The sequence below is a fragment of the Microtus pennsylvanicus genome, chromosome 3, assembly GCF_037038515.1.
Source record: "Microtus pennsylvanicus isolate mMicPen1 chromosome 3, mMicPen1.hap1, whole genome shotgun sequence".
NCBI lineage: Eukaryota > Metazoa > Chordata > Mammalia > Rodentia > Cricetidae > Microtus > Microtus pennsylvanicus.
The window spans coordinates 50034154-50055231 of NC_134581.1; the positions used below are offsets into that span (position 1 = coordinate 50034154).

The 21078-nt window shown below is 39.6% G+C and overlaps 1 protein-coding gene across 11 annotated transcripts in view; it reads left to right on the plus strand.

Annotated features, from left to right (window-relative positions):
- Nucleotides 1-21078, plus strand: part of Rnf111 (ring finger protein 111) — a 76274-nt gene that overhangs the window by 30935 nt on the left and 24261 nt on the right. For all 11 annotated transcript variants that reach the window (XM_075965327.1, XM_075965328.1, XM_075965329.1 and 8 more), the window contains exons 2-6: nt 3215-4104; nt 9523-9649; nt 13460-13623; nt 14629-14823; nt 19712-20031. In XM_075965327.1, the coding sequence (XP_075821442.1) occupies nt 3234-4104; nt 9523-9649; nt 13460-13623; nt 14629-14823; nt 19712-20031 (1677 nt within the window). In that variant the 5' untranslated portion in view covers nt 3215-3233. The remainder of the gene's footprint in view (nt 1-3214; nt 4105-9522; nt 9650-13459; nt 13624-14628; nt 14824-19711; nt 20032-21078) is intronic.

Below are 21078 nucleotides of genomic sequence, written 5' to 3' on the forward strand. Positions count from 1 at the left end.
AAGTCTAAAGTAACTGCCTGAGTTCAGAAGAGAGTTAAAAATTTCAGATATCACTCCACGTAAGCAGTATCTTTGGGACACAACTTTTTTCACTTGTATAAAACCATTAGCCATTTAGTGGTGGCGCACACCTTTAATTTCAGCACTTGGGAGGCAGAGGCAGGGGGATCTCTGTGAGATCAAGGCCAGATTGGTCTACAAGAGCTAGTTCCAGGACAGGCTCCAAAGCTACAGAGAAACCCTGTCTTGGGGAAAAGATAAAAAAAAAAGCATTAGTGTATCTAGTTCATTTTCTGATTATTTCTAGAATTTTTATAGAGAAATATCAGATCTCTTATGGCTTTAAAAATCTTCTTTAATAGCTATGTAAAACTGTATCTTTTTTTTTTAAGGATTTATTTATTAATTATGTATGTACACAGCATCTGCCTGCATGTATCCCTGCAGGCCAGAAGAGGGCACCAGATCTCATTATAGATGGTTGTGAGCCACCATGTGGTTGCTGGGTATTGAACTCAGGACCTCTGGAAGAACAGTCAGTGCTCTTAACCTCTGAGCCATCTCTCAGCCCCTGTAAAACTGTATCTTTAGGGCTGGGATGTGCTCAATTGATAGAGTACTTGTCTTTTGTCCCCAGAACCTGGGTTTGACTCCAGGCACTGATGTTTAAACCAGGTGTGGTGACCTGGGGGTTTGGGAGGTGGAAGTTTAGGGTTCTCCTCATGAGATTGTGGCCAGTCTATGGTAAGTACCTGAGACCCTAAAACAAAATAAATTTGCCAGTAGTGGTGGCTCACTTTTTTAATCCCAGCACTCTGGAGGCAGATATAGGCATATCTCTTTGAGTTCAAGGCCAGCCTGGTCTATAGAGCAGTTTCAGGACACCCAGGACTACACAGAGAAACCCTGCCAACCAAGGGCTTGAAGAGGTGGCTCAGAGGTTAAGAGCACTGGCTTTTTTTTTTTTTATTTGTTCTGTATACAGTGTTCTGTCTGCATATATACCTGCAAGCCAGAAGAGGGCATCAGATTTCATTAAAGATGACTGTGAGTCACCATGAGGTTGCTGGGAATTGAACTATGGTCCTCTGGAAGAGCAGAGGCCCTGAGTTCAATTCCCAGAAACCACGTGGTTGGCTCACAGCCATCTGTAATGAGATCTGGTGCCCTCTTCTAGTCCTTGCTCTAGGTTTGCTGTACCGACACTAAAAGTACCAGTTGTGTCAAGCTTCTGTTGGAATTAGGTTCTCATTAGAAAAAGGATAGAGTCATAGGAGAGAGAAGCTGTATTTTTATTAGTTAACTATTTAATGTCAAAAGCATCTAAATATACAGAAAGTATTTATTAAGACAATATTAATGTGTTAATATCAAAGGGAAGACATGAACTTTCTGAAGATAAATGAGCGAATGTCTGCTCATCCTAAGTGGCACCAGCGATAGAAAAACCAATTGAGCTGTGGCTTGGTGAACCAATGTTTAACTGGGTTTCTTAGGTGCGGAGGCGGCTGCACTGCAGAAGCAGTTTGTCTCCCAGCGGCAGCTATTTCCTGTCAGCTCTTGGGGAAGTCACCCCACCCTGCACAGTGGTTTTCTGTAAACTCTTGGGAAGAGGTGGGCCTCATGAGTCCCTTTCCTTTGATGAGGGAAAGTTAATGACCCAATCTTGTATAGGCTTCTGGCACTCAGATCTGCGGGCAGTTGAAGAGGGTAATAACCATGTTATGCCTTGAAGGCAGTATTTCACAATGCGGGGTGACTAGTCTTTGGAATTCTTTTTTAGTTGAGGCTGGGTGTTGAGCTGGGAGGTCTCTTGAAATAGAGTCTTGTTGTGACTGGCTTTGTATTCATTGTTGCAATACTCCTGCTTCAGCCTCCAAAGTGTTGTGATTTGATGACTTTATTATTTTTTCTTAGAATTTAAATTACATTGAAAATTTAAGTTTTTACTGGCATTATCGATTATCTACAAGATGGCTTTTATGATATTTTTATCCATGTATATATGGTATTATCTAGTTCCCCTCTCTCGTGTCTTTCCTACTCCCCTCCCATTGATCCCTTTCCTCTTCCTAAGTTGTTCCTCCTTTACTTTTACATCTTTGTTGTTGGTGATAGTGAACTAGAGTTCCATTAAGAGTTGCTAACAGCAACATGAGTAAGGGGGATTATTTACAGGAGCATGGGTAGTTTATCAGTGTCTAGACCAGAGAAGAAAATACCTCCCCCTCCCCCAGCAACCATTGACTACCCATAAATCCTCAAGAGTGTAGCCTCCCTAAATTTAGTTTTAAATGATGCTAAAACATTGTAGATATTTTCAGTATCGTGTGATGTTTTGATAAGTTTGTTCACAGTGTGATATTTCAGTCAGGTTAGCATATGTGCCTCCACAGACATCTTTCTCTAAGGTATAGTTTTTAAAGTCTTCTCTAGCTGTTTGAAACACACAGTATAGGATCATCTGGAATCTCTTATTGCACACTATCACCAAAACTTGTTATTTGTATATAACTGTGACTAGTACTTGTTGATCAGCCATCCCTTACCTCACCTCTCCACCCCATTCTCTAGTCTTTGGTAACCTTTATTCTGCTCTCAGCTTCTGGGAGATTAAATTTTTTCGATCTCACATGTGAATAAGTTCATATAGAAATTGCTTTTCAGCCTTCCTTATTTCACTCAATGTAATGATTTATAATTTTGTCCAGGTTATTACAGATGAAAGGATTTCATTTTTTTATTGGGTGAATGGCATTCCATTGTGTATCTACTATATTTTCTTCGTCTGTCATTTGGCTACTGAGGTTGATGTTGTAGTGAATGCTGGTGACTTCAGCAGAATGGTTTCCTTTGACTGTACCCAGTGGCGGCACTGCTGGCAATGCAGATGGCAGTCTTTTGAATTCTAATTCTCTTCTCTAGTTTAATGAAGTAAACTGAAAGGAAGTGTTTGATTTTGACCAAATATACTATATTGTGAAAGCTAGCAGGAATATTACAAGGTCCATTTGGTTACTATTAAGTTGTTGAGTAGTGTATGCTAGTTAACTGTTTCTGAAAGTAGGGGTAGAAGCAGAGGTACTAAAAGAGTGTTCAGTGAGAAAGTTAAATGGCTGGCTTAGCTTGGTCATGTTGTGGCTGCTGTAAGCTTTAGTCACTTCTGTAGCACATACATACTGAGTCCTTTCAATGTCTGGCTTGTGTCTCCTAGGCCTTCCTTAAAGTTTCCCATGTCTCAATGGACTCCTGAATATAACGAGTTCTACACCCTAAAAGTGGCTATGAAGAGTGGGACTCCTGATGTGCCCACAACACAGGAGAGTCTGAAGGGGGTCCTTCTGCACCCACAGCCCTTAGGGGCCAACAAGAGCTTCCCTGCAGAAGTGGAGATGATTAACAGCAAAGTGGGGAATGAATTCTCTCACCTGTGTGATGATTCAAAACAAGAGAAGGACATGAATGGCAACCAGCAGGAACAAGAAAAAAGTGGTGTTGTGAGGAAAAAGCGCAAAAGCCAACAGGCCGGGCCCTCATATGTACAGAATTGTGTCAAGGAAAATCAGGGAATCCTAGGGCTGAGGCAACATCTAGAGACACCAAGTGATGAAGATAATGACTCTTCCTTCAGTGAATGTCTGTCTTCTCCCTCATCTAGTCTCCATTTTGGGGACTCTGATACTGTGACTTCAGATGAAGACAAAGAAGTCTCAGTGAGACATTCCCAGCCTGTTCTGAGTGCTAAAAGCAGAAGTCACAGTGCACGGTCCCAAAAGTGGCCTCGGACTGAGGCAGAGTCTGTGTCAGGCTTGTTGATGAAAAGACCTTGTTTTCATGGTAGTGCACTGAGGAGATTCCCATGCAGAAAGAGACTAGTGAAGAGTAGCTCCTCTCAAAGGACACAGAAGCAGAAGGAGAGGCTGCTGGTGCAGAGGAAGAAGCGGGAGGTGCTGGCCCAGAGGAAGTATGCGCTCCTCCCCAGCTCCAGTAGCTCCAGTGAGAACGACCTCAGCAGTGACTCTTCTTCTAGTTCCTCAACGGATGGAGAAGAGGACCTGTGTGCATCTGCCACTGAGAACCCCAGCAACTCCGCTGCCCCCTCAGGTGAGGAGGCTGGCGCAGTAGGTGCTGTGCCATTGTGCTTGCACCGTGTTCTCAAACAAGTTCTCTTAGCCTTCATCCTTACGCAGTATAACCAACTGTTAAACTGGGACTAATTCCAGGATGCTTACAGAATTTCTCGTGACAAAAATTAAGTCAAAATTAATTTTTGTATGTTAGTAAATTTTTTTAAGTAACCATTTTATTCATAACTTGATGACAGTAACAATGACGCTGGTGATGATTATGAGACAGGATTTTACTATGTGGTCCTGGCTGGCCTGGAACTCACTATGTAGACCATTCTCTAGAGAACTGGGATTATAGATGGGAGTCCCATTGCCTGTCTCATAATTAGATTAACCTTATTCTTTTTTTTTTCTTCAAGACAGGGCTGTCCTGGAACTTGTGTTATAGACCAGGCTGGCCTTGAAGTCACTTGTCTCCACTTTCCTAGCCACCACACCCAGCAAGATTAACTTTCAAATGAGTTGACTTATGGCCCATGTTTTTCTTTATTACTCTTTTAATATGATTTACTTTTGTGATCTCTTTTTTTATAGGTAACTATTATTTCCCCCATGTTCTATCCTATTAAGAACATTTGTAATTGCTATACAAGTCTGCTTAATCTTTTCATTTACTATGTTCTTGTTTACTGTTTTTCTTTTTGAGACTGCCTACTTGTTGTGGGTGTCCTTGATGTTCTTGGATCTTTGTGCTTTAGCTTCTCAGTGCTAGGATTTCAAAGCCAATAATGTGCCACCACACTAACTTTTCAAGTTAGTGGTTCTTGGAGGCAGAGGCAGGTGAATCTTTGTGAGTTCCAGAACACTCTGGGCTTACCCAGTAAGAGCCTGACCCCTAGGAACAAAATAATAAAAATAAGTTGAAATGTTTGAGTGGTTTTGTTATTTAGTTTTTACATTTTGGGGCTTGAACCCTGGTCCTTAACATGTTCTAAACAAGTGTGTACCTAGAGTGGTAGGGCTCACTTTAATCCTGACAGTGCTAGTAGAGTACATGATCATTTCCATGTGTGCCATGTGTTCTCCCATTCGACCCCACCTCCTTTCTCTCAAGCACATGCATACAAAAACTATAGTTAAGTAGAATAAACTTGTGTACTTACCACCCTGGAGGTGAGTATGTGGTGTTTGCTCTTGTGTGCAAACAATCCTGATAATGCATTGTTTCTGAAGTTATAATTTAAAAAGCTGTTGTACTGACATTTGAACTGGTAAGTCTGAACTAAGATTGGAACTAAGGTTAACTTCTTGAAATTAGGAAATTGGGGGATCAGGAAAGTTTTTTTTGGTGGGGTGTGTGTGTGGAGGGGTCAGGTCAAGCCTGAGTATTGTTTCTTGGGAATCTTGTTGAGTCTTTATCTTTTGAGATAGGCTCTTGCCGGGATCTGGGTGCTCATGGGTTCATTTAGGCTGGCTTTGAGGGATCCTCCTGCCTCTGCCTCCTGTCACTGGGATTTATTTTTTTTTAAAGACCATGTCTCTTGGGGGATGGAGAAATGGCTCAGTGGTTAAGAGCACTGACTGCTCTTCCAGGGGACCCAGGCTCAATTCCCAGCACCCATATAACAGCTCACAACTGTCTATTATTCCAGTTTCGGGAGACCCAACACCCACACCCATGACAAAACACCATTGCACAGAAAATTTAAAGAAAAAACTGTCTCTTATTTATTTAGATTAATATGACACAACATTTCTACCTTTCCTTTCTTCCCTCTAAACCTTCCCATATACATCTTCCTGCTGTCCTTCAAATTCATGGTCTTTTTTTTTATTATTGCATGCATATATGTACATTTTTATATGTGTGTGTGTGTGTATATATATATATATATATATACACACACACACTTATATATTCCTAAATATGACCTATTCAGTCTGTATGTTACTTGTGTGGCCATTTTCAGGTCTACACTGGACAACCTTTACTGCTCCCAGCTTAACTCAGTTGCCTGTAGGCAACTCAGTTCTTGGTGTAGGTTTGATACCCTGTGGGCTTTTTCCCGTCTATGTCAGCATGTCAGCATGTCCATTGTTTCACCCTTGAGTTATTATTTTGTTTGTTTTGTTTTTGTTATCATCATCATTATTATTATTATTGACATGGTGGTAGGGCTCTCACTTGCCTCTGCTTGCATAGCACTTTAGTTTCTGAGCTTTTCCCAGCCCTGGGAGAGCTTTGCAGAGGTCTAGGGAAGATTTTCAAGTGTTGTGAAGGATGTACCCACCCACCCCCCACCCCCGCCACAATTTTTTTTTCCCTCCCCGAGACAGGGTTTCTCTGTGCAACAGTCCTGGCTGTCCTGGAACTTGCTTTGTAGATCAGGCTGGCATCGAACTTGCTGAGATCCGCCTATCTCTTGTCTACTGAGTGCTGGGATTAAAGGTGTGCACCACTTGACCAGAACTTTCCCTTTTTGTATGATGTTCAGCCTGCCAAGGTTCAAGCCTCCAGTTCACTGTTGAAACCTGCCATTTCCCTCCATTTTCCTCCTTCCTCCATATTATTTAGTCAGCATTTATTCTTTCTTCGTCATGTTTCATTTTTTTTCCGGTATTGAATGTTATTTTGAAAAGTGTCCACTGAGCTCATATGTTGCCGGAGAGTTTCATTGTGGTCCTTCCTCCATGTGTCAGAGAAGAGGAAAGCACTTGGGGTAGTTTACTCAGTTGGTCACATTTCTCTCATGTGGTCAGAATGTTAAGACGGATACTGGGAGCAGGAGCAGCAGAGCCCAGTGTCTATTTTCAATCACGATGTTCAAGAGCTTGTTTTAGGAAATGAAAGTGAACACCAGTGTGTTTATGGGGAGCATATGCTCAGCTGTTCTTCCTGGCTGATACTATGTAATTATTGATGCACTTATGTCCTGTCTGTCTTGCTGGTAGTAAATTACTTCAACTACATTGCTTTTGGAAATTAGCATCAGGGGCTACAGCTCAGAGGGTAAGAGCATAAGCTACTGTTGTGATGACCTGGATTCAATTCCAAGCACCCAGGTAGACTCACAACTGTATGTAATTATAGTTCCAGGGGATCCAACGCCCTCTTTTGGCTTCCTTGGGCACCAGTCACATACTTGCATACATATAAAGAGAGCACTCATACACATAATATAAAAATAAAAACAAGCAAGCATGTGAAACATCAATCATTTATCAGGGGAAGCATAAATCCGAAAAGTTGAAATGAACCCTGACATTTTTCATTTCAAGGGAAATTATTTTAAAACAGTTTTGGGTTTTTTTTTTCTGTTTTATTTTTTTGTTTGTTTTGCTTTCCAAACAGAAACAAATAAGGCCTGGAGAGATGGTTCAGTGATTAAGAGCATTGATTGCTTTATAGAGGACCTAGGTTCAATTCCCAGTAGCATGTGTATATAACTCTAATCCCATGGGATCTGACCCCCTCTTCTGTCCTATGCAGGCAAAACACCTATTCCTGTAAAATAAAGTAAGTTTAATGCACACAATACAGAATTATAAACGCACTTATAAGCATAAAATGAATTTTCAGAGTTCTCATAATTAGTGCTCAGAAGTAATAACTGTTAAGTTTCTCTCTAGCAGAAAATATGAAAATATGCAGAGATAAATAATGAAGGTCTTTTCATATCAGCATGCACAATTACTTATTCAACAATTGTACAGTTCCTGTGCTTGAATGTTTCATATTCAACCAGCTCTTTTTGATTAATATTTGCAAAATAAACTTGCGTACCTGTGTAATTATATCTGAGTTAACATTTGAAAGTGTGTCATAGTTTATATATACTAAAATGTTAGTAGCTGCCGTTGTGTCCAGTTCCTCTGCTCTCAGCAATGGATGACGCTGTAAAGGGTGGTAGTAACTCCAGCCACAGTGCAGTTCTAAGAGCTTTATGTCTCTCATTTAATCCTGTGCTTTTCTAATTATAGCTGGTGCATTTGGAGAATCATTTTAGAATGGCTTATAATTCAGAAGAAACTGAAATATTGATGGGACTTAGTTCTGTATTTAAAAAATTTCCACCCTTTCAAAGAATTGAGTTTCTTGCATTCTTTGTAGGTGTTCGTGTTTGATAATGTCAGCTTTATTGGGTGTAATTTATATGTCAGTTCATTCAGATGTGCTTTTTAAATCTTTAACTGTAAAACTGTGACCACAGTACAACTTTAGAGCATTTCTGTTAATTCTGTTACCTGCCTCCTGTTTTTTTAACTTTCTGTTTCTGCTTCTCCCCTCAGTCTCATGCAGCCTTTCTTCTTTTTTTGCCAGATAAGATTTGCCTTGTTTGGGTGTTTTGTTTAAATGAAATGAATGTGGCACTTTCTATGTGCTGTCTGACTCAGCATAAAGTTTCAAGATTCGTTCCTGGACCAGCAGTTAGTTTCTGCTTGTCTTGTTTCTTCATACACATATGCCTTATCCAGCTGATGACATTTGAATTGTTTCTCATGGTTGACTTTAGTGAATATGTTGTCATGAACAACTGGGTAAAAATCCCTCTGTGTGTGTATTTTTTGATTTCTGTTGGGTATTTTATGAAGTGAAAGAAGCCATTCGTAAATGGTCAGTGTGTCATTCTAACTATGTAATAAGTCATCTGACACAATAATTTTTTTTTCTCCTTTTTGGATTTTTTTTTTTTGAGACCATGTTTCTCTGTGAAACAGTCCTGGCTGTCCTGCACAGTCAAGTTCTTAAACACAGTAGAATGATGATAGCTGGGGTGTTGGGAGGGAAAGGTTGCAGGGTGAGCAGGAAATTGTTCACAGCAGTGGGATAACTTCCCAGTGCAGATGAGCTTGCCCACAGAGACCATGGCTCTTAAATGCCACACTCCATTTCTCAGCCTTCACAGTAAAAAATCCTGCTGCCTTAATTTTAATCACCTACCAGTACAGATGCTACCTAAAAACTTTAAGTTATGTGGGTAGTAAGGTTTCTGTCACAGTTTTGAGAGTAAGAAGTGAACATTTTCTTCTTGTGATTTCTTCCTTGCTGCTGTATACAGTGTCCTGATTGGCACAGCTTCCTGTGATTCCTTCAAAACTGTAGAAGGAATGGCAAACCGTGAGTGAGAGAGCTCTTGGAATGTGGTTCCAGTTCCAAGCTTATGCTCTTTACACAGCCTCAACACTTGGTTATCATTCCCACCCCAAGTACCTTCCACTACCAGCTGCTCTTATTCCCTTTCCTGTCTTTTGCCCTATACTTAACATTTCTGAAGTTGTGGCAGTTTTGACTCATTTGGCTCATCTGTTGATTCTTCAACAACAAAAAAGAAATGCTGTATAACTCTCCATTATTTTCATATTAAGTTAATAGTTTTCAAGGTCAAGATAAAACTTTTGTTCAGTGATTAGCCTACACATGCCTCTTAAATGTTTTGCCTTTTGTTTTCAGGAAGTATTGATGAAGATGTTGTGGTGATAGAAGCTTCCTTCACTCCCCAGGTCACTGCCAATGAAGAAATTAATGTTACCTCAACTGACAGTGAAGTGGAGATTGTTACAGTTGGAGAAAGCTATCGGTGAGATTTTTTTCCTTAGTTGTATACTTGAACTTTTTAAATAAATCTTTTTTAAAATTTTATTATGTATATAGACAGTGTGCTGTCTGTGTGTATGCTGCAGGCCAGAAGAGGGCACTAGATCTCATTGCAGATGGTTGTGAGCCACCTTGTAAGGACCTGGAAGAGCAGCCAGTGCTCTTAACCTCTGAGCCATATCTTCAGCCCTTTATACTACCTTTTAAATGTAGATATTTTAACATATTTGTTACCCATTCCTTACAGATCCTCAGCTTGATTATAATTGTTACTAGAGTACTAGTTTTAAAGCCAGGCTACTTTAAATTCTCCTGGAGAAAGTAAGGCTCACTGTTGCAAACATTCTATCCCTTACCAGCAGAGCTAGAGTCTTAGGGGATATACTATTTTTATCATTACCCCATTTACTTTAAATAAAAAGCAATTTTACTTAATAGCTTAAAAAATGGGGTTTAATTTGTTAACGCTGGAATTCATGAACTATGGAGTTTAGCTGTGAGTAATACATAAATATTGGGTATAATTCTGAATTTACTTATTGATATAAAAATAGCCCTTGTGCTTATTGTTCTCATTGATATGCATGAAAATTGTGCTATTATGTTATGGTGTAGTAGGGAGGCTGCTTGTTAGTTTCCCGGCTGCCCAGACTTCCGAAATAACCGCACCAATTTCTTAAGCATATGTGAGTAGAAAGAGTTCATTTGTTTAGATAGATATCTGGACATGCCATGCCTCTTTTGTAGAATTACTTCTGATACCATGGCCCCTTGTCTGAAAAAAATATGTACCCTGTGCTTAAGGTGATGCCAAATATTAGTGGTAAAGAATCACTTATCTAATACACCAAACTAGTCTGTGGATGAATATTAATTTTCATATTAGATGTCTTTAGACGTTCATTTGCGAATTGTGTATGCTTTTCTACTTGCTACTCCCATTAGAGTATGGCTTCTCATGGCAGGAAAGTTGATTTTGGTTTTTTTCTTTTTTCTTTTTCTTTTTTTGGTTTTTTGAGACAGGGTTTCTCTGGCTTTGGAGCCTGTCCTGGAACTAGCTCTGTAGACCAGGCTGGTCTCGAACTCACAGAGATCTGCCTGCCTCTGCCTCCCGAGTGCTGGGATTAAAGGCGTGCGCCACCATCGCCCGGCTTTTTTCTTTTTTAAAGAATAATATTTTTAAAAATGTGAGGATTATTTTTTGTATAGTTTTTGCCTGTGTGCATGTATGTGCTGTGCCAATCAAGGCTGAAAAATGTCATCTGATTCCCTGGAACTGTAGTTACAGAGAGCCAGTAAGACAAACCCTTGTCCTCTGTAAGAACAGCCAGTCCCCTTAACAGTTATTTCTCCAGTCTCATCCCCTTGATTGCATTCTAAACGATTTCTTCAAACTGAGGAAATTTGCACTTTACAGTGTGTGCCATAGGCTGTCACAAGTATCCTGCCACTGCTCCAGTTCAGTTTTTGTGTGTTATCTCTCAATTATTAGAAAGTAAGACTTGTTTTCCTCGTGGAATTGGAGGTGTTTTTACCAAACAGAAACATTCCTTCAAGAGACAGTGATCTTGAAATGAACCCAGTCTCATGATACTTAGGTAGTTTCCTTTTATTCTCTGAGGTACAGTTTGACGTGGTTGGACTGGTTCTCGGCCCTGTGTAAGAGAATACTTCTTTCAGTCTTTCCTGTTAGGATTTGACAGTTGCCACTATTATAGTGGCCTTGAAGACCTCTGCGACATTGTTACCTTATGTTTGGACTTACGCTCTGTCCCATAGTCTGTCTGCCAGGGTAGGCATGGAGCTGCCTGCTATTGACGACTTCCATACTCACCATAGATTCTGGGCTTCTCAGTAATTGTTTTCTTAATTTTTTTAACTTAGATTATTTTTATTTTTTATATTCATTTTATATATGTATTTTGTCTACATGTTTTTATGGGCATCATGTGTGTGCCTAATGCCTACATAAATCAGGAGAGGATGTTTGATTCCCTAGAACTCAAGTTTCTGTGAGCAACCGTGTAGATGCTGGTATTAGAATCAGGGTCCTCTACAAGAACAAGGAGTGCTTTTAATTTCTAAGCCTTCTCTCCAGCTCTAAGATTATTTTATTTGTGTGTGTATGTGTGTATGAGTATGTGCACTTTAGTCGGATACTCAGAGAGGCCAGAACAGAATGTCAATTCCTTGGGAGCTGGAGTTAGAAATAGTTGTGAGGCACCTGATGTGAATGCTAGGAACCAAATCCGGGTCCTCTGCAAGAACTGCAAGTTCTCTTATTAACCACTGAGGCATTTCTCTAGCCCTTTCTCAAAAAAAAAAATTAATGGAGATTTTGTCCTCATAGATTATTTTGTTTTAGATTTATTTATAATGATGGCTCACGATGTGCAATGCTTTCTCATATGCATTATCATTGGTTAGCTTGTCTTAGGAATTGCCTTTGTATTCCTGTCTTTTCAGAATTTTAGGTCTTGAATTTATTTTTCAACTTGTGTGCTTTAGCATTGTTAAGGACAATTTAGCCCACTTTAAATTTGATATTTTTTTCTTAATGGTGACACCCCTGCTTAACCTTGCATACATGCTGATGATAAACTTACAATACTTGTAGTTTTACACTTTGTCTGAGCAGATGGAAAATACAAACTCCATAGCAACCTTTGGTTTATTTGCCCTCCCTTCTCTGTCTCTGTCTCTCTCTGTCTGTCTGTCTCTCTCTGTGTCTCTGTCTGTCTGTCTCTCTCTCTCTCATTTGTTTATTGAGACAGTTTTTCTACGTAGCCCTGGCTATCCTGGAGCTCACTCTGAAGACCAGGCTGGCCTTGAACTCACATAGGTCTACCTGACTCTGTCTCACAACTGCTGGGGTTAAAGGCTCATGCTATCGATACCCAACAATTTGCCTCATTTTGCAAAAACAGATTAAGGCCTGGAGGGATGGCTTTAACCGTTAAAGGCTAGACTTACAACAAAAAATAAAAGAGCAAAACAGATTTAGTTGTTTCACCGGAAGCCTTAGGTAGGGTAAGAATATTTTCACCATCCCTAAATATTCTTTCGTCATATTTTTTGAATATTCATCATATTTTGAATCCTTAAAAAACATCTAAGTGCTTGCAAGGGATTGAGAAAAGTACAATGCCATTTACTTAAGGTATTTAAGGTTGTGAGTCAATGCTTAAAGTAGTTTATACAAGCAATGCTTTTTGTGACTCACAAACTCATAGACTAGCTAGCTAGTGACTTCATCTCTGCCAACTCCAGGAACTCTCTCTGCTGTCTTCTGTGTATTACGTTAGGATAGGACCAGAAGCTTGGCTTGGCACAGGGTTCCCAAGGTTAAATTCTGCAAACCTAACCTGGGGCATGATTATACAGACATGACTGTGTGTATCATATTTTGGATTTGTGTGTATGTTCTTTTATTATAATGAATACCTTGGGACATTCCTTGCCGTTTATGGTAATATTTATAATCCAAGTGAATATTCAAAGCAATGGTTACCAAGAACAGCATTTTGATCTTTTCATATGCTTGAATGGTTGATCTGATAGCAGCATCTCTGGTCTGCTTTGGTCATCTTGTTGGTGGCACCTTCATTCAGCGGTTTATTGAGTGCCTGACATTGCATTAGTCATTGTTTTTAATTCAGTGACTTATTTCTTGGGAGAAGTCTTGTATGAAGAACTTAAGTGCTTTATAAGAAAAGCTTGTGAAGTTTTAGAGCAACTGAAAAAAATCCATCCTTCATTTATATTTGCTAACTTGATGTTGACATCATTTAAGGTCTCGTTCAACCCTTGGGCACTCCAGATCTCATTGGAGCCAAGGTTCAAGTTCGCATACAGGTCGGCCACAGGAGCCTCGAAACCGCAGTAGGATCTCTACTGTTATCCAGCCCCTGAGGCAGAGCGCAGCAGAAGTTGTGGACCTTACTGTTGATGAAGATGGTAAGTTGGAGTTGTAGCTGCTGGGTTATGAAGAGAATTTGATAAAATATCTGAAATGATCATTTTGTTATCATATGTTTGAAGTTTACCTCATTCATAATTTAATTTTTATGAGAAAGAAAGTATTAATCAGTGTTACCACTCATAAAATCTATATTCATTTACATTTGTAAAAACTTTCAGAAGACATCAACATAAATATTAAAAGTTATAGCTAAAGTTATAAAAATGGTCTGTGTATAAAGGATGATAATGAGGTGCATTATAAACGATCACATTTTGTCCTAATAGTTCTTTGCAGAAACACCTGTTGCCTTCTTAGTTTTCCTGGTGAGGACATGGAGAGTGGTTAATAACAGTGTTGTCATGCTGTGTTCCAATCAGAAGCACTGGCTGGGCAGCCTGATCTTGGGATTATGCTGTGCCAGAGAGTGCACTTGATGGTTTGATAGTCTGACCACGTGGCCCAGCAGTGGAACTTGGACTTCGCTCTCACTCTTTTCTTTGTGATACAAATAGACCAGAAAACTTAGGTACTGGAACTTTTTTTCTCTTAGTTCTAGGGATCAAACGTAGGGCCTCACACATGCTAAGCAAGCACTTTACCACTAACATACACTCCTAGTCCTACTAGAAAGCTTTGAATATCCGTTTAACTAGATTATATAAGCACGTGTTTTTAAATATAGTTCTTATCTTTCAATGACATTTTGGTTTGATGTTGCAGTGAAGTTTCATGAAAGCTTTCTTTACTGTGTGTTATACTTATTAGGAAGTTTGTTCTTAATGCTCGTATCTTTATTTTAGTCATTATCATAGTGGCATTAACTTGTTCATGTGTGGGGAATATTCCTATAAACAACACTTGACAGGCCATAATAGAGGAATTCTAAGGCCAGCCTAGCAAGAGACTGTCTCAAACAGGAAAAATAAGTTGATAATTCAAATTAAAATCCATTCTTTAATCTGCTGTGAAAAGCTAAGTTGGTGTTTTGTGTTTTGTAGAACCTACTGTAGTACCAACCACTTCTGCCAGAATGGAATCACAAACTACTAGCGCTTCCATTAGCAATTCCAATCCGTCTACCTCTGAGCAAGCCTCTGATGCTACTTCAGCTGTGGCCACTAGCCAGCCTTCCACAGTGTCAGAGACTGCAGCTACTCTCACAAGCAATAGTGCGGCTGGTTCTTCTGTGGGTGGTATGTAAGAATGTTGGTACTCTTTCACAGTGTCGCTGAGTGTATTCTTAGACTGTGAGGTACTCCTGTGAGCAAATCATTGTGTATTATAATTACACTGTGATATAGTACTTGAATTTAATGTGTTGTATATCACCAAAATAGTTTAGCTCAACTAAGAGAACTTGAGGAAAACCAGGTGGCTGATAGGGAACTCATGGACAGCAAAGCAGAAGGTAGATAAATTAAATTTCATCAAGACTTAAAGCTTGTGTATCAAAGTAATATCAAGAAAGTGAAAATCCATAGAATATAAGAAAAATTGTCAGTCATGTCTAATAAGGGTTCTAGTTCCCAGAACACATAAAGAACTATGAAATAATAAAAATAAAACAACATAATTTTAAAATAGACTAAGGATTTGAACAGATAGTTTACAAAGGCCAGTGAACAGTGAATCCCATGCGCAGTTGATTAATGATATGAGATTAAATCAGTGTTGACATACGTGGTTGCATCACACCTACACAGGTGTCCATAATTTAAAAAGAACAAACAGAGAGTCGCCAGAATGGGTCATAGGTAGAGAAATTGGAACTCTGGTGACAGATGCTGGTAGAATGCAGGAAGATAAGCTGCTGTGAAAACCCTGACTGTTCGTCGTGAAGTTCCAGAAGTTACACTCCTAGGCATATTCTGAAATTAAGATGGGGACAGTTTTCAAGGTTTCAGTGATGTCATTTATTCTACTTTTGTTGCCCCTCGTTCTTCTGGCATTATAGCTAAGAAACATTGCTTAACCCAAAGGTCAGAAAGAACTCTTTTCTGTTTGTTTGGCTTGAGCCCAGGACCTCGAATATACTGAGTGTGTTTTCTGTCGCTGAGCTATATATCCAGTCTAAAGAGTTTTGTATTTTTATCTCTGATTATAGTATTTCTTGTGTTTCAGTTAGCAGTTATATTGCTGGCTGTCTTGCTTGCTTAAGGCAGCTTGATGTCTGTCATGGACAGTGGTACAAACAGAAGCTTTCTAATAAGGACAAACCAATAGATGCTATAGCTCATAAATTGACTATATCAGTATTTTTAATGAGAACACTTCATGGTGTAAAATACATTTTGCTTTTAATTCTGATAATATCTCTGTGAGTTTCATTGAGCAGTCTGGAAAATTACTTAATGGCTACTAAATGGCTAGATTCAGTAAGACTTTCTTTTCTGGAAAATTGAAGACAGAATTGAGAACTATCCATGGAGAGATTTCCCAAGGATGTCTTTCATATACCATGAAATTCCTTGGTATTGACATTGCATTTCTCAATTTTATATGAAATCTCAAAGTTAAATATTTTGATTGGAATCAGTAGCATCTTTCTTCATTCACTTCTCTCTAGTAGTGTTAGTAGTCATATTCCTACCTCCATTTCATTATCACCTTAAGCTTAAATTAATTAACTAATTTCTTTTCTATTTAGTTTTTTTTTTTTTTGTGGCAGGGTTTCTCTGCATAACAGCTTTAGCTGTCCTAAGAACTCACTCATGTAACAGGAGGAGCGGGCTGCTTGTCATCCTGGCCACCCAGCTAGCTTAACCCCCAAAATAATCACACAGAAATTGTATTAATTAAATCACTGCCTGGCCCATTAGCTCTAGCCTCTTATTGGCTAGCTCTCACATCTTGTTTAACCCATTTCTATTAAATCTGTGTATCACCATGTGATTGTGGCTTGCCAGCAAGATTCTAACCTACGTCAGTCTCAGGAAGGAGATTCATGGCCTCTGCCACTCTGCTCTTCTTCCCAGCATTCAGTTCTATCTACTCTGCCTATCTAAGTGCTGCCCTATCAAAAGGCCAAGGCAGTTTCTTTATTCTGCCAATGAAAGCAACACATAGAAAGAAAAACCTCCTACACCATTTCCCCTTTCTCTGTTTAAACAAAAAGGAAGGTTTAACTTTAATGTAGTAAAATTACATATAACAAAACAGTTATCAAGCAAGAATTAGTTACAGTAGTTATATCTATTTTATCTTTTATCTTAACAAAGGAAAACTATAATAATAACTATCCATTCTTCAACTCCATCAAAGACTCCAGAAGGATATACTATTACCTAAGTAAACAAGAAGTAAGCAACTTCCAAAACTCTAGAAATGACAGAGACATCTCGCTGCCTGGACAGTCACCCAAAGTTTTTCTGTACCGTTGGGGCATCCATCTTCAGCCTACAGGCCCATAGTATCCAGCAGACATTTCCATGAAACAGGAAATTTTAAAGACAGTTCAGTCACTTTCTTCTGTGTCCTGTAGAATGTCTCGCAGACTTTTTCATGAAACAGGAATCCCGAAGGATCATCTCACCTTTAGGCAAGTTTAGCAATCATCTCTCTGTGGGTTCTTGATGTCCAGTTTATGCATCAGTCCAGGTGAGAGCAGTTTCTTGCCCAAATAGCTAACCAACTCCATAAGAAGCCTCTTCGATGCCCATCTTCCTCTAGAAGTAGCTGGTGCTGCCAGGAGCAGATGTGTCTCATTGTCATGAAAAACCCTACGTTATTAAAACATTTTAAATGCCATATTCTGTAATCTATGAAAGATATGAAGAATGCCTGTCTAACTGAAATATATCTATATATCTAGAAAATCTAACATGACTACAAGCTTGACTGTTATCGATGATTATCCATTAACAACCTATATTTTCTAATTATACATTACATTTTTAAATGATCTACACAATCACAATACCTTAATCGAGCAGAAATATACATATAACAAGATTGACCTTAAATTTATATTAATAAAGCAAAATCCATACCAATGCAAATTATTCATATCTATATCACTCTCACTTTGTACAACAGTCTGGCCTTGAACACAGAGAGATCTGCCTGCCTCTGCTACTTTCCAAGTGCTTGGCTTAAAGGCCACCACCACTGCCCAGCGATAGCTTTTGTTCATGTATTATGTATGACTATTTGTTTTAGTACTTTCTAAATGTTTCATTTTTTAGGCATTAACTTCACCGTATTCTCTGAAAGTTCATTTTGATATTAGACTATACTTGCCATCTTTGAGACAGATATTTGTCCCAAGACAAATTGTTCTGTAGAAACCTGATGGGAATGTCATTTCAATTTCTACTTCCCATGTGTTTTCCTGTTTTATACAGATTTTCAGCCTTGAATCACTTAAGTCAGTTAATTAGACTCATATCCAAATTCCTAAATGGTGATGACCAGGTGCCATGAAGGCTGCTACCTCCACAAGTTCTGTGTCCCTCAAAGTAGACTGTTGATAGTAACTCACCTCGGTGTCATGTTGGTTCTCTTTCTTTCCCCTCCACAGTTTTCTAAAACTCTTTCCTTTTTCTCAGGGCTTTCATCCCCCTTGGGAAGGAAATTAAAGAATAAGATTCTTGGGCATGTGCTCCTACAGCACCCGATGTTAGCCTTTGTAAAAGCCTTTGTGTCTTCATGCCTGCAGTTCTTTCCAAGTGCCTTTTCCACTACCAATCCACTGTCTGTTAGAATCTCCAGTCTGTGTTCTGTCTCTAGACAGAACATTATATTCCCCTTGTCTTCGCAATCTTCACCAGTTCCATTTCCTAGTACCTGTATAGGTACTCCTCAGTTGTCTGTGTGTACTTAATATGAGTTGTTTCCATTTTATGTTTTTCTTTTATTACTAAAATATTTACTTTTCTCTATTGTGTGTGTATGGTGAATGTGGAAGTCACAGGGCAACTGGGGAAGTCAGTTCTCTCCACAGTATGGGGTCCAGGAATTAAACACAGGTCCTCAGACTCAGTGGCAAGTGCATTCACCTAGAGTGACTAAGCAGGCACTATACGTCTGGTGACAATCTTCTTGTCTTTTTCCCAGGCCTTTCCTTGGCCCTCCTGTTCCAGAATTGCATTGTTTACACCCATCACCAGGAAGCTGGTGACTTTCATCCCGTGATTTAAAAAAAACAAACACCATTCTCCTTGTTTTAAACTTTATAGCTAACCATTCTTGGACCTCTCCCCTGGACCATTCGGGGGTCACCTTCAAACTTACCATACTCAGCACAGCTCACTTCTATAGCATGTGCTTGAATTATGCTTCCCATCTGCTGTATTTATATGTTCAGCAAATAGTCATTGTGTTGATACTGTGTTATCACGTGTTTTTCTCCCACTAGGATAAGACAATCTTCATTCTAGCATTCTATATGTGACATGTGTCCCTTCCACTATAGAACACATAATAAAAAATAGTAATAATAATAATAAGATTATAAAAATAAGCAAATGAAAAGATTGGCAGATAGTGGTCCAGTCAGATATTCATTCACTGAGGTGGATGGCCTCAAGTACAGGTAAATGTACCCAACAGTCTGCAATGTGGGAAAGTGATTGGTGATACAGGCTGGAGGGATTCAGATCTTTTCCTTTGTAACATAAAGTATAAGAATTCACATGATATCTCTGAAAATTTATTGATAACAAGTATTAAAAAAAAGATAATCTCTTGTCAGATTTATACATCATGATACATATGCACCCTCTGAAGAATTTGTATTTTCAGAAAAGTCTTAGTGGAGACTACACAGAGTTGCATACTCTGTATGTTAAGCATATGGCACCATCACATTCATATTTATTTTAAAAATTACATCAATTGATTGATTTTGTGTATGTGTATGTGCATACAATTCAGATGACAACTTGAGGTAGTCGTCTCTCCTTCCACTGTGTAGGTCCCAGGGATATAACTCAGCTGGTCATACTTAAGCAGCAAGTCTGTTAACTCACTAATGAATCTCACCATCCCACTGTCACATTAAATCTTACTTACAGATTAATACACAGTACTTATTTTTGTGGCATGGTATTTGATCATGATTTGCATTTGTTTCCGTTTAAGATGACTCGAGGAGAACTACATCCAGTGCTGTTCCGGAAACGGGCCCTCCTGCAATGCCAAGGCTCCCTTCCTGCTGTCCCCAGCACTCGCCATGCGGAGGGACTTCACAGAGTCACCACGCATTAGCACATCCTCACGCAAGTTGTTTTCAGCAACATGGCCACCATTTTCAGCATCACCACCACCACCACCATACTCCCCACCCAGCGGTCCCAGTTTCTCCTTCCTTCAGTGATCCCGCTTGTCCTGTGGAAAGACCTCCTCAAGTACAGGCTCCTTGTGGTGCAAATAGCAGCTCTGGTTCCAGCTACCATGACCAGGTGTGTGGCTTTCATGCATAATTTTCTCTCTTCTCTCTTTCTCCCTCCCTCCCTCCCTCCCTCCCTCCCTCCCTCCCTCCCTCCCTCCCTCCCTCCCTCACACACACACACACACACAGGGAGCGGCAGGCTATGTTCCTGGCACCCAGCCGCCCGCACGGCTAGCTTTACCCGAAATAATTACACGGAACCTGTATTCTTTTAAACACTGGTTGGCCCATTAATTTTAACCTCTTATTGGCTAGCTCTTACATATTGATCTAACCCATTTCTAATATCCCTGTAACACCATGAGGTGGCTTACCAGAAAAGATCTTAACCTGCATCTGTCTTGAGTGGGAGAATCATGGCGACTGCCTGACTCGGCTTCTTTCTCCCAGCATTCTGTTCTGTCTACTCCGCCTAATTTTCTGTCCTATCAGGCCAAGCAGTTTTCTTTATTAGTTAACCAATGAAAGCAACAGATAAGATACAAGACCCACCTCCATCATTTCCCCTTTTTCTGTTTAAACAAAAAGGAAGGCTTTCTTTAACTTTAACATAGCAAAATTACATATAACAAAACAGTTATCAAGCAAGAATTACAGTTACAATATTTCTATCTATTTTATCTTTTATCATAACTAAGGAAAACAATAACTATAACTAACCATTCTTCAACTCTATCAAAGACTCCAGAAGGATATAATACTACCTAAGCAAACAAGAAATCCAAAATTCTAGAAATGACAGAGACATCTCGCTGCCTATACAGTCACCCAAAGTTCCTCTGTACCGTTGGGGCATCCATCTTTGGTTGGGCGCCACTCTGTTGTAATAGGAGCGGTGGGGCTGCGTTCCTGGCACCCGGCCGCCTGCACGGCTAGCTTATGCCCCGAAATAATTACACGGAAACTGTATTCTTTTGAACACTGCCTGGCCCATTAGTTCCAGCCTCTTATTGGCTAGCTCTTACATATTGATCTAACCCATTTCTAATAATCTGTGTAGCCCACGAGGTGGCTTACCAGGGAAGATCTTAACCTGTGGCTGTGTCGGGTGGGAGAA